This window comes from Melopsittacus undulatus, chromosome 13 (genome assembly GCF_012275295.1).
Source record: "Melopsittacus undulatus isolate bMelUnd1 chromosome 13, bMelUnd1.mat.Z, whole genome shotgun sequence".
NCBI classification, from domain to species: Eukaryota; Metazoa; Chordata; class Aves; order Psittaciformes; family Psittaculidae; genus Melopsittacus; species Melopsittacus undulatus.
The window spans coordinates 8,820,463-8,844,032 of NC_047539.1; the positions used below are offsets into that span (position 1 = coordinate 8,820,463).

Here is a 23,570-nt window from a genome sequence, read left to right on the forward strand (position 1 = left end):
GACCACATTACTAAGTGTTATGTGGTCAGCTGTGTTTTGCTGCAGCAATCCCATGAGCGCTAATCTACAAGCCCACTTCGGTCAGTCAATCAAAGGTTTATCATGTAACAAACTTCGTTTTTCTTAATAAGAAACAAGGCATGTTGTGCTGTATCTGCTTTGACAGTGTTCCAGACTTGTTTAGACCTTTTGAAGGGCTCAGCTTTTCATTAGTTCTTTCTTACACATGCTTTTTTTAAAGAGATTTCCAAATCTAACTAAATAGACATGGACTAATATCCTGTGTCTCTCTATTGCTATTCAAAGAACCACCTTTCCTAAACAGAGGTCTAAATGGAAGGCTGAAAATGGAATTTTCCTTTGGAATGGGATTGGAAATTTCCATGACAGCTGGGAAGTGGCATACAGGACTGAAATCCTGTGTTTTGCAATGGATTTGGATATTTCAGAAGAATCTTTGATTATTAAACTGGAAAAGCTGACCTGACCTTAAAAACTTTGAAAAATCCAAAACAAACGAAGAGTGAGAGAAAAAAAATAGAGAGAAGGACTTTGGTATTTAAGAACATCCTAATACAGTACTTATGGTAAAGGAGCTGGTAAAACTGTGGTAACAGAAGTTACTGTGCTTTTTAACACTGCAGCTGAACAAAGACTGCACCTAAGAAAATTAACTGGAGCTTGATGGAGCTTGTCAACAGGAGACTTCTCACTGCATTCCTTTCAAATTCTTGCTGTCTTCACTCTTAACCAATTGAAATTATTTTAGTGAATTGACCAACAATTGTCTCACTGAATTTGAAGAGACATAAAAAGAACAGGCCTATACATTCACATTCACAAGGTGACCAATATCGATCATATGAATATGTATGAAGAACTGTATTCTCTTTCAAGAATATCCTGCAAGCATCATTTCATGCATTATCTCATTTACAACTCTACATTCAACAGTAGATGTGCCTTGAAAATGAGAACAGGCAAAGGCTTGGAAATACTTGCTTATCTGGTGGTTTCACCTGGCCAGGCAAACACAATATAGATTCTAAAACTACTTCTGGTTTATTGCAAAAGTCCTACTTTTTTAAAGAGATCACTTCAGAAAGGCTATTTATTTGCCAATGGGTTTTCCCATTACATTTTTTTTGTCTGGTGTTAAGAGTGTATTTAATAGGTATTTTAAGTATTGTCAAATCATTCTTAATGCTCCTACATGTTTTCTACTTGTCCGTGGACAGGAACTGCTTCCAAAGGTTACAAAAAATTAAAAAGCACTTCTTTTTGCACTCCATACAATTCAGGTCACCTCCCCAGGGCCTGCTCAAACCCTGCTTTTTTCTCACCAGCAAAATGAAAAGGAGGAAGGCATCATTTTAAGGCTAAATTAGAATGCGTTTCATTTGAAACAGCACTGTAAAACCTTCTTTAAAAATAAAATGCAACATGATGGAGGTACACAGGATACAAACACCGGTGTTTCCTTCTCAACTCAAGTCCTCCCTTTGGCAATACACTTCAAACCAGTAATTTTCAGAGTCAAAATATTATGAATTGTGAGTTTATTCCATGCACCTAACTTTATCTTGTAGAAACCATTCATACTGCTACCCCCCAATTGGGAGTGCATTGAGACATTCTGAATTTAACTTCCAGAGTTATTAAATACTAAAACCATTTCATAATAGCACCAAACACACCCGTCATGGATTAGTGATTTACTTGATAGTACATTGTATTTAGAGCTTCCTTTTCTGGACAGCAGTAACTAACAGCGTGGTTACCTCCTGTGGTAATTGCCCACCTCAGTGTCTCCACTTCATGAAGCGATAGCAGGTTCCTGGCTGCCTAACTTAGCCATACCACCCACAGCCACCGTATGTTCCACACTGCAGGTTAATAAGAACAGTTTTTCACCTTTCCCTCCCAGAAACAAATGTCAGCATGGCTTACAGCCATAAGCTCTTTATTTAATATTGAAGAAAAACAATACTAACTTGACCACAGTGCCAAAACTTGACAAAGTATCCGGAGTATAAAGTTCTACTCTATTTCATTTTAATTAGTGTCCTTTGCAATTAGACAAATGACAAAAAGCACATGGGGACTGCCAAGATGAATCAAGGACATCTGGTAACTTTAACATTTCAACATGAAACACAGTAGGTATGTCAGCTGCTCTTATGTGCTGTTTGAAACAACTAAAAAATAAAACATGATTAACAACAATTTAAGAAAAGCTTTTGAATCTTTTCTTGGACAGCAGTAATTGCTGTTCACCACACAACACTAACATGATCATACATCTTGTTGAATTAGCTGTTACTTCCCTAAGATATTGTTATAATAGACATTTTTAGAATTGAGATTATATTACACTATCTGAATTATAGTTTCTTCGAAACTCCAACTGCCTCTGAATTACAGGTGAAAAACTACTTACCATTGACTTAAAGCTGCTTTTTTGATACTTGCACTGATATTCATTCTCTTGAGGCTTGTGACTCACTGATGATGTACAAACCTAAAAAAATAAAAACAAAATCCAGCAATGACATCATCAGCTGCAACTGTGGGTGATATCTTCAAAAAGAACTGCAGTGTTTTCTACCCCTCAGACCCACCTGGCATTCCTGAAGACATGAATGCTGCATTGAAAATATATAAGTTGTATATATATTGAAAGAAATTACTTGGATTCTTTCAGGACAAGCTACACAATTTTCCGTGGCTCTAATAGCTTTTGGCTATGAAAGTCTAACTGTGACAATCACATTTTTAACTCTCAGGGCTTTTACATATTCACAAGATTGCAATGTGATCAGTCAATGCTGTTGCCGGAAAGCTCCTAAAATTAGTTTGGCTCCGAAATAACAATTCACCAAACGGAAGATAGATTTACAGCAGCACCTGACATGCAGAGCTAGTTATTATAATGCAGAGAACAACAGGTTTCAGCAAGCTACTGTCCTGGTTACAATCCGTTAAAACTTGAGAGTCTTTTTGCCTGCAATTTGGCCATTTTTCAAGGTGTAGCTGACATTAAAGATATCACTGCCTCCCATGTGTACAAGCCATTTTAAATGCATGGCAATTATACTTGTTGGTTGTTGGTATTTATGGACCTGGTAACTCTGAAAATAGCTTTTCAGCAGCAATGAATAAAACAAAGCAAAACGCCTTTCACAGATGAAAGACATTTATTAAACAGCAGTAGAGTATCAACTACAGTTTGTCTCCCACTGACTGGCTGTGGCTTTCTTTAAGTTTCATTTGGTGTAGTATCTCCAGCTACTTATTCCCTTCACCAAAACATTGAATAGGTAGAGATCATGTAGTGTATCATTTATGAAACCATGTAATTACTCATATGGTGATCTCAGAATCACAGAGCGGTTTGGGTTGGAACGGACCTTAAAGTTCATCCAGTCCCAACCCCTGCCACAGGCAGGGACCCCTTCCACTGGAGCAGCTGCTCCAAGCCCCTGTGTCCAACCTGGCCTTGAGCACTGCCAGGGATGGGGCAGCCACAGCTTCTCTGGGCACCCTGTGCCAGCGCCTCAGCACCCTCACAGTAGGTGCCAGGTTTACTTCTAAGTGCTGGAAGTCGAAAAATGCGAGCCGCAGCTCCCTTCCCACCCTTCACCAACCACAGCTCTTCCGCAGAGGACATTTCTGCTGACATTCCCTATGTTTAATTGTCGCCTTCCCTCACGCTAACCCCCTCAGTTTTCCCAACCACTCTTCACTCCGCCCGGTAGCGAGGAGAGGCCAGGCCGGGTCAGGCCGCCTCCATCCCCGCTTACCGTCCGGCCCCGTCCTGAGCAGCGAACGGGAGCCGGCGAAGGCGACACCGGCGCCGGAAACGATGAGCGCAGGGAAATCCTGAGGCAGGGATTAGGTAACAGGGAATGTGCTCTCAGGTTTCCTTGGGTTCCTGTGAGGAACCTACGCGTCTGGCTGCCTTCGCATGACTCATCACATCGGCGCGGCTGTCAGAGCGCCTGCTCCCCCCCCCCCCAGCCTCCTCCCACCCTTCTCCGCCCGCTCGGCTGCTGTCCTGTCCCGTCCGGTCCCACCACTGCCGAGCCTCCCCTCAGGCCGCAGCCCGGACCCCTCAGACCCCGGCCGCGCCTCCGAAGTGCGCGTGCCCGCTCCTTCCCCCCCCCCCCCCCCACTTCGCGTCCCGCGGCGTGCGCGTCCCCGCGGGTCCGGCTCGGGTGCGCGCGCGCAGGCGGGCGGGCGGGAGGCGGCAGGCGGCGGGCAGGGAGCTCTCTGCGGGCGCAGTGCTGATCCGCCGCCGGGCGGCCGGGAATGCGAAGCAATGGCCGCGGGCGGCCCGGGCAGCGGCAGCGCGGAGGAGAAGAGCTACCGCCGCTTCCTCGAGCTGTTCTTGGGCGAGTTCCGAGGGCCCTTCGGGGTAGAGCCGGAGCCAGAGCCGGAGCCAGAGCCGGAGCCAGAGCCAGAGCCGGCTCCAGCTCCCCCCCCAGCTGCCGATGCTGCTGCCGCCGCTGCCGAGGAGCCGGGGGCAGAGGGAGAAGGGGGAACGGCCGCCGAGACGGAGGAAGGTGAGGGCGGCCAAGAAAACGAGGGCGGCCAGAGCGACGCCGGCGACCCTCAGCCGCCCGCCCCGCCGCCGCCTCCCCCGCCGCTGCCCTCGCTGCCCCGGCCGCTGTCGGAGTACATAACGGAGGAGGAGGTAGAGGGCGAGTGCCTGGACCTCTGCCTGCAGCAGCTCTACAAGTAGTGAGTACCGGGCTGGGGAGCCTCCCGCTGCGCTGAGGGGGAGAGGGGTTGAGGGGACCCCCAGGCATGGGGCTGGGGGACACCCCCGTTTGAAGCGAGGCGGGTGCTGGATGTGGGGCTGAGGGGATCCCTAACCCCGTGGGAGGTGAGGGGAGGGTGTGGGGCTGAGGGAGACTGTCCTGTGAGGGCAGGGTGCTCGGGGAGGGGAAGATGCCCGAGGCAGGGAGTTGAGGACTTTAGAGTTGAGCTGCTCGGGATCAAAGCGTCCTGCTCTGTCCTGTTTCTCCCTGCCCAAAAGAAGCCTCTGCTCTCTGCCCCCCCTCCTTCCCTCTCAGCGGGGCAGAGAGGGAAGAAGCGAAGGGAATAGACGAGGGAGAGCCCCGGGCATCCATCTGGAGAGCAGCTTGCCTGGGGAGGGAGAGCGGTGGGGGGAATGTCTCACGCTCTGGTGCCAGAGCAGGAGGGGGTTTGCCTGTGGTTGATTGTACTGAGGCTTGAAATTGAAATGTTCCCTGCGTGAGGGTTTGTAAATGGGGAAACCTCTGCCAAGAAAGAACAAGAGGCAAGGAAAGAGAGGCAGTCAGTCCCCTTTTACCCCTAAAAAGAAAGATAAACCACCTGGAGAAAACCACACCGTGTATTTTACAGACTAGGGAGAAAAAAGGAATGGAAAACCTTAGGAAAAAGCCTTAAGAGGAAGCTATCCATAATCATAGGGCTTTTTCTACCGTCAGATGGGGAAAGCCAGCTATATTCTGTTCTGTATGGAGGCAGTTTCCAGATCTGTGCTTTCTAAAGGCTGGTGTATAAAAAGAGGAGACAGATGGGATCTATTCCCTGTGTGAAAAGTCTGTGGACTCAAACCTAAAGATCAGTTACCAGTGCCTTGTATTGTGCTCAGCTTTGGCTTTGAAGGCTTGAAATAGAAATGGTTGTTAGTGGCGTTTCTTTAAGAACCTTTTTAAACTGATGCCACAGGAGGAGACAGATGAACCTGTGAAAATATGCACAGCACACCGGGGAGCTCTCTGCCATTGAGCTGATAATTGTAATGAGAGGTGTTACTCAGTCGCACAAATAAATAAATAAAGAACCGGGTTTTACAACTGCATGGTCTGTTTCCATTCAATTCTCATCATCCCTCTCCGTTTGTGGACGATAGGGACAGCACAATGGTAACTGCAGAGGACAAAGCTCTCCTATTCACACATGTTCACCCTGCTACCTTTGGAAAGCCTTTCTCTGGAAAACAGCAGCAGCACATTTCATAGGATGTGGTAGAGGGGAGAGAGGCAAGTCCCTTCTGCACATTTAGAACGTGTTTGGTGGTTGGTGGTTTTTATTTTAACAGACTTGTGAAATCAGAAGTCAGATGAATGCAAAGTTTCAGACACAGAGCAGGTTACTTTAAAACATTATCAAAAGTGTATCTATGAAATTGTTGAACTTGAATGTCTCCTCTGTCCCCTTCTCTCTTTGTGTGGCCCCGCATCCCAGGACAGGCACTCTGTATTCCAGTTTCTGAGGTCCATATTAATGGATGAAATTATTAAGCACTAAAGAACCCCCAACAAAATCCCAAGACATTTTGAGAGGATTCTTTATATAGAGATAGCTCTTGATGAGTTGTGGGGTTTGGGGGTTTATTTGTTTGTTTTCCAGCTTTTGCATAGATTTTTTTTGATGGCTTCTGAATTAAGCATCTCTTTGGCTTTGTTTATGGTGAAATCAATGCAGACTTCTTTGTATAGGCACATTCATTATGAAGCAAAAAGCAATATCTATCTCAAAATTAAGGGAGGAAGGGATCCTGTTGTAAGAAAATTGTTTTCCAAAGGCTTAAATATTTTGTCAATGTATTGAAAATGCATTTTTAAGCAGTAATTTAATCTGTTGACTTAAGATAGACATTGATTTACATCTACCTAATTGCAAAATGTAAAATATTTTTAAAGTATTATAAGCCAAATCTAGTAACCTTTTATACAAAGAGCTAAACTGAAATAGCTTTTCTTGAGTGATGGTGGGATCTGAGGTAAGTGCAAGTACACAAAATTGGTCTTCAGATAAAGTATTGTATTTTTAGCACGTTCTCCGGTCACCAAAGAAACTTTAAACTGTCACAGGATTATAAACCAAGCAAAAGTGGAATGTCTTGCCTCTTTATGGCTAAGGGCTTAACTGGTCAGATGATTCTGGAGATGGAAACTTCATGCATATGAGTGAAGCTACTCTAGAGCCAAACAGTTATGATAGTGTTAAACAAACCCCAAACAAAACACATGAAAGCTCCTGTGAAGGGGGATATTTTATTGGTATGTCATTAGCAAGAAAGACTATATTGTAAAGGCATGTTTTCTGTAACTGTAACTATATATTAGTCAAATGACTGGTTTGCATTATATGTAGCATGAGGATAAAACCCATTACTGTGAAAAATCCAACAGCTGTTTTTCAGCTATTTTAAGCCCCCAGCTTTAGTTCTGTTTGAGGGAGGTAAGAACATCTCAGGAATGAGAACATACTGCCAATCATGAAAGAACACAATAGTTTTCTGCCACTGTGTAGGTCAGTGTCAAAGAATGGCTATTTACAAGATTTTTCCTGCTGTTTTCTGAAAGACTCATGTTCCCCTTTGAGATTTCCAGTTCCTGGTTTCTTTCTAGAGACAGCATATGCTTGGAAAATTAGATTAATGTAATCTTTCTATCTGCCTAAATGCCACAAAATGTGTAATGTATACTTTCTTGGTGATCCTCAACAGAATGAAGCTCATCAATGGGATGTAGGTTAGAGGAAGGAAAAAAAAACACTTGATGAATTGCACTGGAACATTGTCTGAGAGCTTGAAAGTTGGTTTTGTGGTTATCTTCTATAGCATGTTGTTCAAGAGAAAGCTATGTAATTTAAATGGTTTCTATGTAGAAATAATAAATACTGAAGACTAAATCTGTTAAATATGAGACCCCTTTGCTTGTTTCCATTGATTCAGAGTAGACCTCATTTCTATCTTAACTTGAAGGAAGAAGTTACTACCTTGATGTATTGAAGTTATATATCATGCTCTGTTCTTCTCCTCTTCCTACTGATACTTTTATTAAATCAAATGTGTTTAAAAAGCTGATTCTTGACAAGACATCTGAAAAACTAATCCACAAATATGTCGTTGCTAAGAGAGGAGAGGGCCGGACTTAGTTAAATAGTGCACCCTTAGTGCACAAATTTCTCTTCCCTGTTGAAATGAAGTGATCTGAGAAATTCAGTTGTATATTCTTCTTGCTTTTCTTTTTCTCTCCTTTTTATTTCCCAGGCTTTGTTGGGAATATATATAGTTGGTATCATTAGCAGGCTCAGGTTAACTTCCAGTGATTTTGGTGGTACAATATTTTGCTTTCAAGTATTCATTTAGAAACATCTTTAGCAAGCTTAGAAAGTGGGCCTGTTGCTCCAGTGTGGAGATCTGCAAAAGATGGTAAGTAAAATAAGTGCTTAACTGAGGTACTGATGACAACATGATTATTTTGGGGACAGCAGAATTCTTGCTTTGACTTGGAACATGAAAGGAAAAACTTTGAAGCCCTGCACTTTTGCATTACTTCACAGAATACTCTGCAGCATTCACTGAATATCATAGATCCCAAGTTTCAGGTTTAAAATGCAATACTTGAAGTAAGAGTTTTTAAATTATTTGTTTCTTTGTTTTAAAGAGAGAAAATATTTTTTGTTTAGGCTTATGTATTCCCCCCAGTGTTGTGAGGAAAAATAAAGCAAGGCTCAACCTTTAAACACCAGAATTGTGTAAAATGTGGCCAGTAAAAAAGAATGGAAGTTTAGCCCCTCAACTTGCAGTTTTAACCTAAAGAGGAAGAACTTTTGGTGGTCCTTTATGTGAGCAGAAATCTTTTTTTATAAAGCTCTCAACTTGAAAACAATGTTCCTCCTGCTATCTCCATCACTGATGAGTGAACAGACTGTATCCTTCCTTTACAAAGCAGATGTGCAAGTTTTTAGCTTGCTTTCTTAACCCCTATTGTATGAAAGCTGGCATTGTTGTCACTGTAAATTGAAATGCCTATATTATGCTAGATTAGCCTTCTCAACCTCATATTAAATAGGCTGTGATGTTTTACTTTTTTCTAATGTGTCTTTTATCACCTATTCTGTTGATTGCAGTCTCAAAGCCCTTTTAGGAAATATAATTAACTACTTCCCATGTCTAATATTTATCACAAGAACCAACAAAAAAGAAATACCATCCTTTTTAAGATGGTACTTGTTTCATCATCTTTTATGAGGTGTTACAATGGAAATGATAATGGCCTATGCTCACAAAAAATGACTGGAGTAGCTATTGGCTGCACCTGTTAATGGTTAATGAGAAGGTTTGACAAAGACCATTAAAATTTCCACCCCCAGCTCTGCTGATGATTTGGTTCTACAGCTTGGCTTGGTCCAGGGAAACAGCATGAGTTTTATGGCTGAGGAAGAGGAAGGGAAGTGGGCCAGGTTGTAGCTGTAACATCTCACTGGAGCCCCCTCCAAAATTAGGAACTTCTTCCTGAGGGTAGTTATTGAGCCAGTAACAGTGTCCTGGAGACTCATTAGTGAGCATCAGGCTCTGATGATAAGGTGCAGAGCCTGGGGGTTACAGCTGCTAATGTTGGCATTCTCAGTCCCAAGGGTTTAGAAATCATAGTGCTTCCCCATAAAGAACTTCTAAATCATCTGACAGAAGCATGTGCAGAAAGCTGGGAGAGCTTCAGTATTGGGTGACATGGTTTAGTGTGAGGTGTCCCTGCCCATGGCAGGGGAGTTGGAACTAAATGATCTTGAGGTCCTTTCCAGTTCTAACTATTCTATGACTCTATGTTTGTTATTAATGCCTTATTACGCTTTAAAAGAACCTGCTGTGAAATTCAACCCATGTATTGGATGATGGTGGTGTCAGAGCATAGAGATGAGCACATTTGTGCACATTAGAGTGGAAATCATTATAATATATAAATAGGTGGTATTTAATGATAACCATTTTCAAAACACAACTAATGGTCTACACAGTGAGAGATTCTTTACGTTGCTTTTAAGGCATGTTCAGTTCATGCTCCCACGCTTTTAAGAACACTGAATCAAATCAAATATTTTGATACTCCTGTTAAAAAAAGAGTATCAGCTAAAATGAGCTATTTAAATTGCAGATTTGCTTTTTGTAACGGTTAACATATATGGTGACATTTCAAAACTTACTAATTTATGATTAAAAGGATGCTGAATTTTTCAAGTGCAATGGTGACTAGGCTGGGAAGTTGCTTTATATAGCATTAAAAACTCATTCTTAGTGAACAGATTATGGAAATATATTCATTCTAGTGCTCTTATTCCAATGAATGTTGCTAGTAGTACAACAAATTAAAGGGAATTAATTTTGTTAGGAGCTTTTTGCACTGAGATTTTTTTTGACCCAAGAGCAACTTGGAGAGATTCTACTACTCCTAGTGAAGCTGTTGGCTTTTGCATGCAAATTGATTGAAGAATTAGATCTGTGCTAACACGTTCTTTTTTTGGACCTTATATAACCACTGTTGAAACTAGATTGAGTTACCAAGAAAGGGTGTATATGTGAATCTGGATACTAAATTTCACTTGTGGTATTTTATAAGATACTAGAAACCCTTTGATTAGCTGAAATCTTACTTGCCATCTTGTAAAACTATTTTTGACTTTCTATTTTGGATGTGATGAGCATGTTAGCCTTCATTCCTTGAGAGAATGTGTGTAGTGATTCTTCTTTTTTTGCACAAAACACTTTGACTAGAATATTTTTATACTTAAAATTCCTCATTGCAATTGCCTTCAACAATGATGGAGTATTTCTCCACCTGCAATTTGATGAAGAGATAGTCTACTCTGCCACAGAAGGTATCTACTCTTCTCACAGAATATTTAAAGAAACACATTTTTATGGATGCTAAGGTCAAATTTCTAGTTTGCTTTACAGTGTGTTAGAAGTTTCAGTGCCTTGATTGCTTTGTCGCTGGTGTGTGCTCTCATTCATTTTTTGTTGTCTTGGTAAATTGCTTCCAAGATCACATTAAAAGCAAAAGCAACAGGGCATGTAGTACACAGATAATGAGAGTTCTGTTTATTCCTATATTTGATGTCACTCTGAAATAATTTCTGGCTGTTCTACACCATTTTCTTTCTTCACATTGTTTGGTGCATACAGCTTTCCATTTTTTTTCCTCCTAGAACGTGTTCTCACTGACTAGGAAAGTTGTGTGATAAATGAGGTGAAATGCAGTTAGTGCTTTAGAACATGAGATGTTCTTTCAACCATGCTACAAGACTGTCTTATGCAATGCAGTCGTGATTGCGTAATGTAAATGGTTATTAAAATAAATGTGTCCTGGACAAAATGTGTCCATGAGGTGTTAGGAACCTGTGATGTGTTACTGAACGGGAAATGGTTATTGCTACATATTAGAGTGTAGGTCCTCATCTTTGGTGTAGCTGAAATCAAGCACTAAAAAAAATATTCTGGATTTCTCTTGTTATAGCCTATTAGTGATTAGATAAAATGAATTGTGGATGCAGATTGTGGACCTGTGTTACAGAAACATTTCTGCTGTGCCTTTGTACTTCATGAATTAATGTTACCACCTTTAATAAGACATTTTATAAAAAGGCAATAATCAGAGTCATAAATCAGAACTGCATGGGAAAGAGCTGCCCTTGGGTACTTCAATAATTAATACAGCAGTTAAATGAGTTAGCTTGATTGCAGGATTCCCTCAGTTTATGTTTATAGCGGATGGAAAACAGCTAAGGCAACTAATGCTCCAGTAACTGAACCAGCATTTTAAGCCGCAGTACTGCTCACTGGTCCTGAGCTCAGCATGCAAGCAGTTGAAAAGTTTGGGTTTTTTTGCTGGTAGCACAGGATTAAAAAGTTGACTGATACACTTTGATCATGGGAAATGTGCTTGGATGCTGACAAGTCTGAACTGGGAAACATTTGTACTTTATTGTATCTGTAATTACAATAAAATATTGGATTAATTGGGTAAATTGTGGGTAGCTCCTTCAAGTTAATTTTCTCAGAGGATATGATTTTGAAACTATTTTTGCTGCCCTTTTATGATCCAGTAAAGTCTGTTAAGTTGTACCTAAAGTTTTTCTCAAGTTTGGTTTCTTTTGCTTTTCGTTCCCAAGAAGAATTTGAGCACTTTCACTTGAGAACAAGATTTTTTTTCCGTGGGCTCTGTACTTCCATCATGATGTAACTAAAAATAGAAGCAGTGTATAAAAATAGGCCTTGGCATTTTAACTTCTTGGCACTGTCTCTAGGGCTGTTCCTTTCACCTCAGGCTATGACCTTCCTACTGAGGTTTAGAAATCTGAAATGAATGTGGTAAATTATTCCTCATTAGTGTTACGAACACTGTACTCTGCATGTTGTATTAATTAGCTTTGAGAATGATTCTTTTACTTCCAGTCCTACCTTGAAGTTACAGGATGCTGAAATCCCCATGGTCTGGCTGAGAATTTAACAAATAGGTGGGATTTTTTCTGTTTCTCAAAAGAGAAAATAGAAGGTAACTAAATTTGTTGTTCTGTGTATACCAGCTTTGCATGCAGTGTAAAGCTGCATGTAAACAGCTTTTTCTCAATTAGACATTGCTTGATTACTTTTTAATAACATTTATCAATGCTATTTATATGATAGTATTGATAAAGCTCATAGTGCAATTTTTTTTTAATAAGATATTTGGTTTATTAGTTTATAAAAGATCACCTGAAAATTAAGGGAAATACTCAGTTCCTAACGGAATGTAGGAGACCAGTTAAGATCAGTGGAAAACTATCTAAAATTCCCACCAAGTAAGCTAATGTAAACTAATGGTACACACATACACAGCATGATATATATTTTAAAATGAAGCTTTTTAACATCTTTTCTTATAAGCAGTGTTATTCTATTTAAGTCATCTAGTTTTTGTGTTTGAGGCATCTGTATATATAAGGGTCCCTATCTTTAAAGAGTCTATGCTCTTCGCTGTCTTACCTGTTTCTTTTGAAAAGGTGTGTAAAAACCTAAGTGTTAGGTAATGAGAAGTCAGAAGCCGAACATGTCTCAAGATAAGGAGGAACACTATTGTATGGGGAACAGATAAGCCTTCTGCTTACAGAGCATTGGTGCATTGGGTTGTTCTTAGTTCTGTTTTCTTAGTTTGGGTTTAGCACTTCATAAAACTTAGTTGGTGCAATTCACATTCACTTTGGTTTTGCAAGTGCTTGATGCTGTTTTTGACATACCATAGGGTCGTATTTAAAACAGGAGACATTCAGAAAGCAATGCACTCAATATCTTGATCTTTATTTTTTTTTAAATCAGGTGTTCTTAAAAACACCTTAAAAAAAAGGTGTTCTATTTCTATTCATGTAATTCTATATGAAATAGATTTAAAAGGAGGTTATTTTTTGGTTTTGGTTCTGAGAAAATTGCTACCTGAAACAGTGATAACAAAAAACATCTGTTGAGGAAGTACAGAAAGAAAAAGGAAAGCACTTTGAGGAAGTCTGCTTCGTATTTGTAAAGGTACGAAAAGCAGCTAGTCAGGTAGCATGGAATAATAAAACAGAAAGAGGAAGAAAGAATTCAATAATGTCACAACCTAAATGACCCATCCATGTTCCTTCCATTCATTTCTTAGAGAATCATTCTCTGTGAAATGGGTCTGCAAAATAGATAAACTCATTGAAGTTTTTTATAAACCCCATTTTATTGTGTTAAACTTCCTAAACTGAAAGCTGCTTACGTACTATTTTTACAGTTACTTTGACATCATTGCAAGATATTAGGGGCTATATTGTTACTTTCAAGTTAGAGAAAGCTCTGGTACTTTCTCATGCTTTTGCTTTCATGTAGATTTGCTGTTAATATCTTGTTACCAGTTAGAGATGCTTTTCAGGGAGCTGCTTTCAGGATACACTCAAAGGGGTTTTGGAAAGACTGAGAAAACAATTCAACTGTCTCATTTTAGTGTTGACAAAGGGACAGCACTTATTTGCCTGTTGCCATCTAACAAATAGAAAACATTCAGAGCTCTTAAATCAGGAAAACACTTTTTTTCCCTTTTCTTTCTTTTTTGTTTGTTTTTTTTTTCCTGTTTCTATGTGGGAGTAAACCCCAAATTTCTGTAGGCTGGGAAAAAAATTAGGCTTGTTTACATTAACAAGCAAATGGTAGCCTAAGATCATATAGTATTTTAAATACTATGTGCCAGCAGACTGTTTTCCTTCTTTTCCAATATGCTCACTACTGCAAAAAACATAAAAATGCAGTATTTTCATGTTATTCTGGTAGCCTTGTGGTGCGTTCTATAACGGGATCTTGTGGGATTTTGCATTGGTGGGCATCAGAGAGTTGTGTTAGTACTTACAGGAGAATAAGGATTCAGTGAGTTTGCTAGGAAAAAAAATGCTGCAAAATTAATCTTGTGAAGATAGTCAATTTAATTGAACAGAGAAAGTCAGGGAGCTATTTCACTAGGAGCAGTGCCACAGAATTGTGTCTAGCTGAAGTGTCTGTCTAGGCACTTGAAATACATTCCATAGGAACTTGTATTTACTTTTCTTAGTTGTTCATTTTGGGTGACAAAACAATGTTATCCACTGGAGGGAACAGGAGCTGGTAGTCTCACTTAGAGCAAGGTTAAGTTACATGATAAAAATTATTACAGTGAGAAGTCTAAAATAGCTGCCCTTGTAGTAATACTGGTAGCAACTATAAATGTGGAAAGCTTCAGGAAAATGCCAAGCTCTAGACAATGTGTATGGAAGTTGATTCACATTTTGTGCATTTCAGGAGCTTCCAAGGAAGTATGGGCTACATAAAAAGGCACAGGATACAACCCTCATAAAATTCCTACTTTTAATTCCAAGAGTAAACTAACACATCCTGTAGTTTCATAACCCCTTATGTTTCAGAACTGCATTAATTAATTTACTCTATATTTATCCTTCTTTTTCAGGAAGATGATTTGTTTTACTTCTCTATGAATAAGGAGGGATAAATACATAGGCAGGAGCAGGAGGTTGGAAGAAATTCATAGGAAAGAAACCAAAGAGCAAGTCAGCCTTGATTAAAAGTAAACATGAAGAAAATTCCTCTCCACTTAAGAAAATACTTGTTCTTTTTAGTCTTTTCTCCCTACCCTCTGAAGTCAACCACAAAGTACTGTGAAACTTGCCATCAACTGGCACAGGTTGGCATCAAGGGATGAAACTGTCCCTCAAAACCATAACTTCAAGTGGTTCCTTTGAGCCACAATTTCATCCACGGGACAGTTGCTGGGTTTTTATCTGTAAGAAAAGATTGGGTGTGATTCGCTGCAGTCAGTGATTGAGCCTGTGCTGTTACACCCTCTGGGATGCTTCTGAGCTATTACCCTGTCAGGTGAAATGTGGACCTTTTTCAAATAAACATAATGTAATAAAAACCTGTGATATCTTTCAAAAGATGAAATGTCTTTAAAAAACCATAAAAAAGACTATTGAATTTTCACCACTCTAAGTAATCATTTGCCTTTCAGATTTTTTGTAAGTAAACAAATGGGTTTTCTAGGCTGCTCTTGAGAGAGGTTTTGGTTTGGTTTGTTTTTCAACTGTGATATCCAAATTCCCACCTTTAAACATTTGCATTTGACATTGATGGGTACTTTGAAGCTTCAGGAATTCCTCCAAGTCTAAGTAATGTAATTCTTATCACTTGAACCCTGAAAACCAGTTCTTCAGGGAGGTAGATGATAGAATCTAAGAGAGAAAATCTAAGTGGGGTTGTTTTCCAGCATGCATAGAAGTCACCAATTAACACTTCAAGAATAAAGGGACAGAATGAGAAAATGTAATAAACAGAGTGTCAAATGAAAATAATAATTAGAAGAATATTGTGAGAGTGATCAGACCATGTGAAACATGATCTCAGCTGAAGCACTGTTAAAAGAAATTGCTATGAGCATGCATGTTAGCATGCTTGCTCCTTGAGTCAGTTACCTACTAACTTCATACTTAATGGGCTGTATTTAAACATCTGAGTGAAATGTTCATTGAACTGTATAACCTAATCAGCTCCATTTAAAGTCTGGACAGCTGAAATTGATGAAAGTTAAAGGACTGATCTCCCTTTTCCTTGTCCAACGTGAAGAACTGTATGTTCTATTTGGATTCCTTGGTGAAAATCTATCATTCTCCATCAGTTTCTCCTTCTGATATTTTACTGTTTTGTAAATGGAAAATATGAATTTATCTTAGTTTAGAAGTCTCATAAAACCCAGAAGTATATTGGTGTAGCAATTGAAGCTATTGATGTAGCTACCCAAGAAACTGGTGACAATGAACTTTAGTTCCTGCTTGTTAGAGATTGTGAGAACAATGTGCTTAGTTTCAAAGCTCAAAGACAGCAACTAAACTACTAATTCCAGCCCCCAAAATGCATCATTTTAGATGGAATTGATAATTAATACATTTATTCTTCCTGATATGTAAGATGAATTGGTAATTTTGAAATCTGTTCTGTCTCGACTGTAAGGGATGTGGTACTCGGCTTGCTATTAGAATTTCAGTGTGGAGTGGTATGTTGACTTGACATCAAAATAAGGAATGTGCAGCTGTATTAAGTATATTTGTAACTCCACAAATTGCATGTTTCAGCCCATATGTTTGCATATCCTGTATAAGAAGACATTTTCCAATTACTCTTTTGCTCTACAGATTCATCTGTTTTTTCCACTTCCTGAATCCAAACATAGTTTATATGTCTGTTGTGTGAATACACTTAATTGTATGAGGATGACACTACTCTGTATTTGTTTGTAAAGGTTAATTATTAATTTGTAATCTGAGTAAAACAAAAATATACACATGGTAAGGCAATGTATTTTTAAACCAGCACTGGTAGCCACATACACAGTTGATTAGTTTCACTGTAATTTTTGCTGTTGCTTTCTGTGCGTAGTTATAAAACCATTGCGGTACTATCCATGAAAACAGCAGAGACTATTACTGTTAGTATGAGTAGAAAATAAAAGCTGCTAGTCTCAGTGCAGGGCTCAGTGACATGATAAATACATTTTACAGTGAGTTTGCTACCCCTATTTTAATACTGGTGGGAACAACAAAACGGGAAGGTTCTGAAAAATGGCAACATACAGAAAGCACTTTAGGAAGCATTACCCTTGATATCATACTTGAAAATACTTTTCAGATTACTTTATTTCTGCAAATTATTGCCCAGGCCATGATGTTTAATAAAAAAGAAGCATGTAAATACCCAGCCCAGAGCCTGTCTACAACAGCTTTTACCTATAGGTAGGAAATTCAACAAGCTTGCCCATGTTTCCTGGTAAGATAAATTAGTTTCCTTAGTTAAAAATCACATGTTTGTAAGCATACTAAAAGATGTGGAACCAGTTAATTGGTGTCTTGTGATGATTTGCTTTGTTTTGAATGAAGCATGCCGGAAAGTTCTGACAAAGGATAAAGTTTTCCCCTAGATGGGAGAATGCCATTTGAAATAATCTTTACAGTCTCTGAGTTGAGTTCTAACACTCAAGTATTAGAGAGGGAATAAGAGCTAGAGGTGATGTCTCAAGAGATAGGCCTTAACACGTGTAGGGAACAGACTTCTCTCAATAAAGTATGTGAGGCACATTATTGAATGCCTGTTTATATAAAACATAGCTATACAGTGCTAATATGTAGTTAAAGCTTGATTTGACTGCGTATGACTCTAAGCCCATTTTGTTTTTACTGTGCTCTCAAACTTTGCCAGATTTGCTCCAGTGATAACACTGAGCTGTTGTCTCCCTCTTTCTGAAAAATATCTAAACCTCAAGAAACAAATTTGGATGGCATAAAATCCTAAATAGCCACATTGAATCTGAGTTCTTTCTATCAGTTATCTCTATTTGTATGAATAAGTTTAAGTCATATTGATCCCAATTCAGAGTTGAAATTAGAAACTGACTTTCATTAGCTCGAGGCAAGTTAATCTCTAGGCACTGCAGCAGGTTGTATTCACTTCCTCTTAGTGAACTTGACAGCCAGGTTCAGTTAGAATCCAGAAGTGCAGCAGGAGGACTGTATCCCAATATCTTAATGTGACAGCTACGAAGGGAATTACTTTCTGAAGCAGAAGAAGGGAAACTGGAAACATTGAGGGGGTGGATGCAGGCAGATATGACAGGATTCTAAGAACCTGGGATTCCTGATGGCGTAGGCCTTCAGAGACCACCCACTGAGCTCTGGCAGGTAATAATCTAGGAAATTATAATACACTTATTTTAATGAGTCTGTTAAGATGTTTGATCCAAGATTTTCATTACACACATAGGAATGCTTTTGCTGCTAGAGCTCTGTTATTTTACCAAGTTATATTGAAGACATGAACAGATTTCAGAATGGATTTTGTCATGATGTAACATCTAGTTAAGTGAATAAAAGTGTGACCAGATTCTATAGAACCTAGCATCATTATGTTCCTATACAAGAGAAACAGCTGAGTCAACTTAAACCTGCTTTTATTGAATGGTACTGGCGTGTATCCTCGTGCTCTGCATGTGTATGCCTATGTGGGTAATTATATTGTAAAAATCTGGCAGGCAGAAGAATCATTGCAAATAAAGATCTAAGATTTAATCCCCCCCAACTGTAATGTTTCTATGGAAAGTGCTTTCAACCGAGTAACTGTGCAAATGATGGAAATTGCTATTTGTAAACATGTAAAATAAGGTGTTTGTGTTGTGTTACATAGCCTCATTCCTTTGTCACAAAGCCACCAGGCAGATTTTCGACTTACAGCTAACCAGATTAAGCATTCTGGCTCGATCTCTGTATGCTATTACAAAAGCATTCCGTCATTTCCCCTCCCATCCCTATCAAGCTTGATCAGTTATTTTAAATCTGGAATTTAAAGCAGTATGTATATAACTGGGGAGAGAAATGGAATATATTTATTGGTGGCAAGGGAGTTCAGCCTCTAGTGGGGCAAATGGCAATGTGCATAATGAGGTTCATTGCATAAGATTTAGTAGCATTGTAAAGAAATTCCTGTCAGAGTGTGGCTCTGATAGGACTTATCAAAGAGTACATGCTACTTATCTGTCTTCAGCAGAGAACTCTAACTCCATTTAACTGTCAGCACATCTCTAATCCTTCCAAATCTGAAATTGTTGATAGAGTGCCAAATATCTTGGATTATGTATTGTCAGAGGAAGATCTGTGATTGTAATATCAAACAAAGCAAATGTAGCTAGCTAATGGAATGATGCTGAGCTTTTAATATGGCATAACATAAGCCCAGATTTTTTTTTGTTGTATTTTTTTTCATTTGGAAACATGAACCATTTCAGTGTTCTATTGGAGATGGGTAGAGAGATAAAGACTTTGGGGATGACAGCTACCTATCTACAGATAGATAGCACAGACAAAACTAGCGTTTTGGGGTTGTTTGGGTTTTTTTTTACATGATAGAAGTCTTAAGATACACACTGTTTTGGTCAATTTGTAGCTTTGTGGCATTGCAAACATGGTATTAAAATACACTGGAAACAAGACAATGTTATAGCATTCAGCAATGAAAAGATAACACCAAATAGGACAGAACAGCCCAGTGTAATTGACAAGTAGACTGTTTTAATTTTAATCCCATAAATCAACATCTGTCTGCTCACTATTTTATCTTTAAAAGCATACATACAAAGACACGTGCATATACAAGCTCTGTAAAGAAATCTATTTTAATTTGTGGCTAAGAGAGGCTTGTTTCTCTCTTAAATCTGAAGTTGTGTTAAATCTCTAAACAATTTCTGTCAACTGCAGTACAAGGCATTAGCTCAGGGATTCTTTCAGTTTCTGGTGGTTGTTTCTGCTCCCCCTTTCTCAGTCATTACTTATCTAAAATTGCATGTTGTTGGCAGTTCCGCTGCTGATTTATGTGGCAGTGACGGTCATGTATGAAGAACCAGACCAATGTAACCAATTCATGTAATCTCAGTTCCTTGTCAAATGAGTAGATTCTCATCACTTTCAGTTCTCTTGATACAGCTGCCATTAACTGTTGACATTCTTGCTGTGAAGACTGCAGCACCTTGTATCTGTACCTATCTGTAAGATCTGTCTGTTAGCAAAAACTTTTAAAGGAGGTGAATTATTCTTGTCTCCTACTCAAAACAAACAGACAGTAAAAACTCTTGGCATATTTTTTCTTCACCCTTAACAAAGCTCTTGGGTAAACAACTCACACAAGCCTACATTTTTTCTCCATTTCCTTTTCAACTCAGCAGTAATAGCAGTTAAATGTAGTAAAATAAATGTTGATTGATGGAGTTTATTCATCATGCCAAGCTAAAGAGGCATTGTAAATATATTTCTGAATGTGTAAAATTCATTGGGGGTATTGCTGCAGTTGGATAAAAGATACAGTGTCTTCTTGATTCACTTGTCATAGAGTTGGGAACTAGCTGAGCGAATCACCGTTGATGTGGATTTTTTCAACCTGCAGTGTTGCAAATAGATTCTTCTTCAAAATTCTCTGGAGAAGAAACATGACAAAGCAAACCTGTCTGGTTTATGAATTTATCCCCAGAGATGCAATGAAATGGTGGAATTGGATCTAGAATTTCAAGAAGTAAAATAAATTAACGTTTCCATTTCTTTTCTGCTGACATACTCTGTTTACAGAATCTTGGTTGAGAGTGCTTTTGTGGCTCATCATTTACCCTTGTTTGCCACACAACTGGCTCCTGTTCTAAAGAAAAAGGGTTACCTGCATATATTACACTACATATTGATAATAAAACAGTGATCTTTGTCTACTCAAAGTGCAAGTCTGCAGTTGGTGGTTAGAAAATGTCTGCCAGTGTTCAAAAACGTTTGTCATGATACAGGAATTACAAAGGCAGTTGATAGCTGGAATTCCTTTCACCTGGACATCTCATTTGCATCTTAACTAGATACTCCTCATTTGTCTGAGAAATGCAGATCAAAGAACCCGGTCAGAATCTGGTCATTTTGCTTCTGTGTTCTGCTGTTCGCCTCCAGGAGGTTTGGGTTGAATGAGTGAATATGGATTCTCTGCTAATTATCAGTATTATTTGTGCAGGGAGAAGCAAATTAACCTTTGCTTGCAAAAATACCTCACCGCAGTGCATATGTATTAAGTCAGTGGAAGGTTTGTTAGTCATGTTGATATCTTACTGTGTTTTGCAAAGTTCAAGTGAATAGTATTTTAATATCATATTCCTTTGGGGATGATGATCACACTGCTGGTTAAAGTTTCCTGTAAATTGAAATGTTACTTTTAAGGTCATTGTTTTTTATGCATAAGAATAGAAAGAAAATGTAAATGGAAATAAGCATTGCTATGGAAAATGTCAGCATAAAGTATTTCTCTTGTGTATACAGGCTTCTGATGTCAAAAGTATTAAAGGTTCTAGTATTAAATGCCTTGGAATTTCTTTAGCTATAGTAAATGTTCTCAGACTCAGCTATTCTCTGACTATCAGCTTGTCTGATTTGGAGCTCAGTTGTGAGAACCTGACACATTTATCATGAACAAGAGAGCCAGGAGCAAAACCAGTGCAAGTGGCAACATCCTGACTTGCCAGAAAGAATATTCTTGCTGTCCTTCTTCCTCCATTCAGGTTTTAAATTACCATTCTGCCTTGGGAAAAGTGTGCAGATGTCCTTCTAACCCAGACATAGCATGAAAAATTCAATGCAGTAAATTAAAACAGAGGCACTTAAACTGGATTTGTGAGGTAGTTCAGTTGATCATCTTTCATTAGCAAAACCTTGAAATATATCTAAGATTTTGAACTTACTTTTCCTGGGATGAGATATCATTTTGAAACTGACATTTACTCTGTAACTGTGCTAAGTTATTAGTACAATGACTGCACTAGTTTGGCCATGCCAATGGGCTGCACTCTATGGCATTACCCTGACTGTAAAAGACCTACAGCATCTGACTCAGTGTCATGGCTTAAGTTTATATGAGCTGCAGCCAGAACACATTGAACTGGGCTTTGAGCTGATACCAGGAATGGAGGCCCTGGTACACTGCAGCACTGCTCTGTGTTGACTCCAGCCACAGCCCACACAATATGAATTATTGCATTAGGTGAAACACAGATTAAACCAGCAATTCACATGAAGGGATGAGTGCACAGGAGAAAAACTGCATCTCAGGGCTCATGTTTTAAGAGTACAGGAGTATGGTTTGGAAAATCTTTTGCAAAGTTTGTTTCCCTTTCACTTGCTATCTTGCTTCCAAAGGGCTTAAGTAGGTAAAACACAGGGTTTTTTTGTTTCATAGCAGGTGAAAAGGAGTGTATGTAAATTACTACAGGCTTCTTTTTGGTCTTATCTTGAAACCACTAAGCAAGGAGTGCTAATGGTATTTTTATGATCTGTTAAGCTCTGAAAATATTCTCAGGACTTACATAAATGTCTGTCAGTAGTTCAGGATTAAGCGTTAGCTCTTGGATACTAAACTTTGTTTCTGCAGAATTCCTATTAGCATTTTTTCAGCCACTTACTACTTGTTTCTTTATTTTCCTAAGTAAAAAATAGGCATCATTTTGGCAACCTCAGAGGTGTTACTCAATATACATCAGCTGTGTGTTGTGGAGTCTCAAGAATGTGATCTTAAAAACATAACATGACCTGTTGGGAGAGCTGCAAAGTGATTTAGAAATCAGCCAAATATCCACATATGTAGAACAATGTTCATTATTGCATTAAAAATATGTAGGGTGATCTTCCCTAGTAAAATCTTTTGGAGGACAGTTGAATTTTAGATTTGCCTTGTGAAAGTGTGCAAGAACATACAGCGTATCCACTAGATTGCTGTTCTGTCACAAGTGTGTTCAAGTGACTTGTTTAGACAATATAGACTCAATGGTTCCTCAAAGAGGAGATGCTTCATTCCTTTGGCATTTTTGTTGCCCTTTTCTGTACTTGTTTGTTTGTGTGTTTATGAACCGGGAGGGAGAAGGTGTAGGGGAAGAAACCCGGACTGAGATGCAAATCAGAGATAGTATTCAAGTTGCATGCACACTCGGGGTTTATGAAGTAGTATAGCAAGGTTCCTGTTTCTAATAATTACTACCATTCTGTTTGCTTTATTTTCCTTCAGTGAAAAGTAAGCTGGCTTTTTAATAGACCTGTTTATTTTAACTTAAAAGCTGTTTCTCCCAAGTGGCAATAGTTAGTTCAGAGCCTACTGTTTTCTATGTGAATTTAGGATGGATGCTTTTTCTCCATATGCATCACTTTACATTCATCTACAGTATAATTCTGCCTGCTGCTTTGCCACCATCACCAACAGCATGACATTGTTGCAACTAACTTTATCATGAGTAAATATATTAAGATATGTAATTTCAGAAGTGGTGTATATAGCACTGTTTAACTTTTAAATGCTTAACAGATCAACATAATGAAAATGCTCCTATATCAAATATTAGGAGAATGCACACAAAGTTGAAAAAAATGGCCTCGATTATTCTTCCTGCTGTGCTGCTTTCATTCCGATAAGCCTGCAGCAAAGCACTTGGCCTAAAGATGTTCATATGCTGTGGTCTCTCCATGGAAACAGTCTTAAACCATAGAAAACAATTCCATTTTAAAAAGGCAGAATCTCCTTTCCTGTTGGCTCCTAAAATAACTTTTAGTTCGGCCTCACACATGCTAACTGCAAGTTAACTAGGCAAAGGCTGAGGGATATTGTTAGAACTGTTTTAAGGGAAAAGGTAGGGACATGGTTA

At 39.0% G+C, this 23,570-nt stretch overlaps 1 protein-coding gene across 1 annotated transcript in view; it reads left to right on the top strand.

Annotated features, from left to right (window-relative positions):
- Positions 1-4,321: 4,321 nt before the first annotated feature.
- Positions 4,322-23,570, top strand: part of PPM1E (protein phosphatase, Mg2+/Mn2+ dependent 1E) — a 65,681-nt gene continuing 46,432 nt past the window's right edge. The window contains exon 1 of the mRNA XM_034068963.1: positions 4,322-4,743. Within this exon, the coding sequence (XP_033924854.1) occupies positions 4,322-4,743 (422 nt within the window). The remainder of the gene's footprint in view (positions 4,744-23,570) is intronic.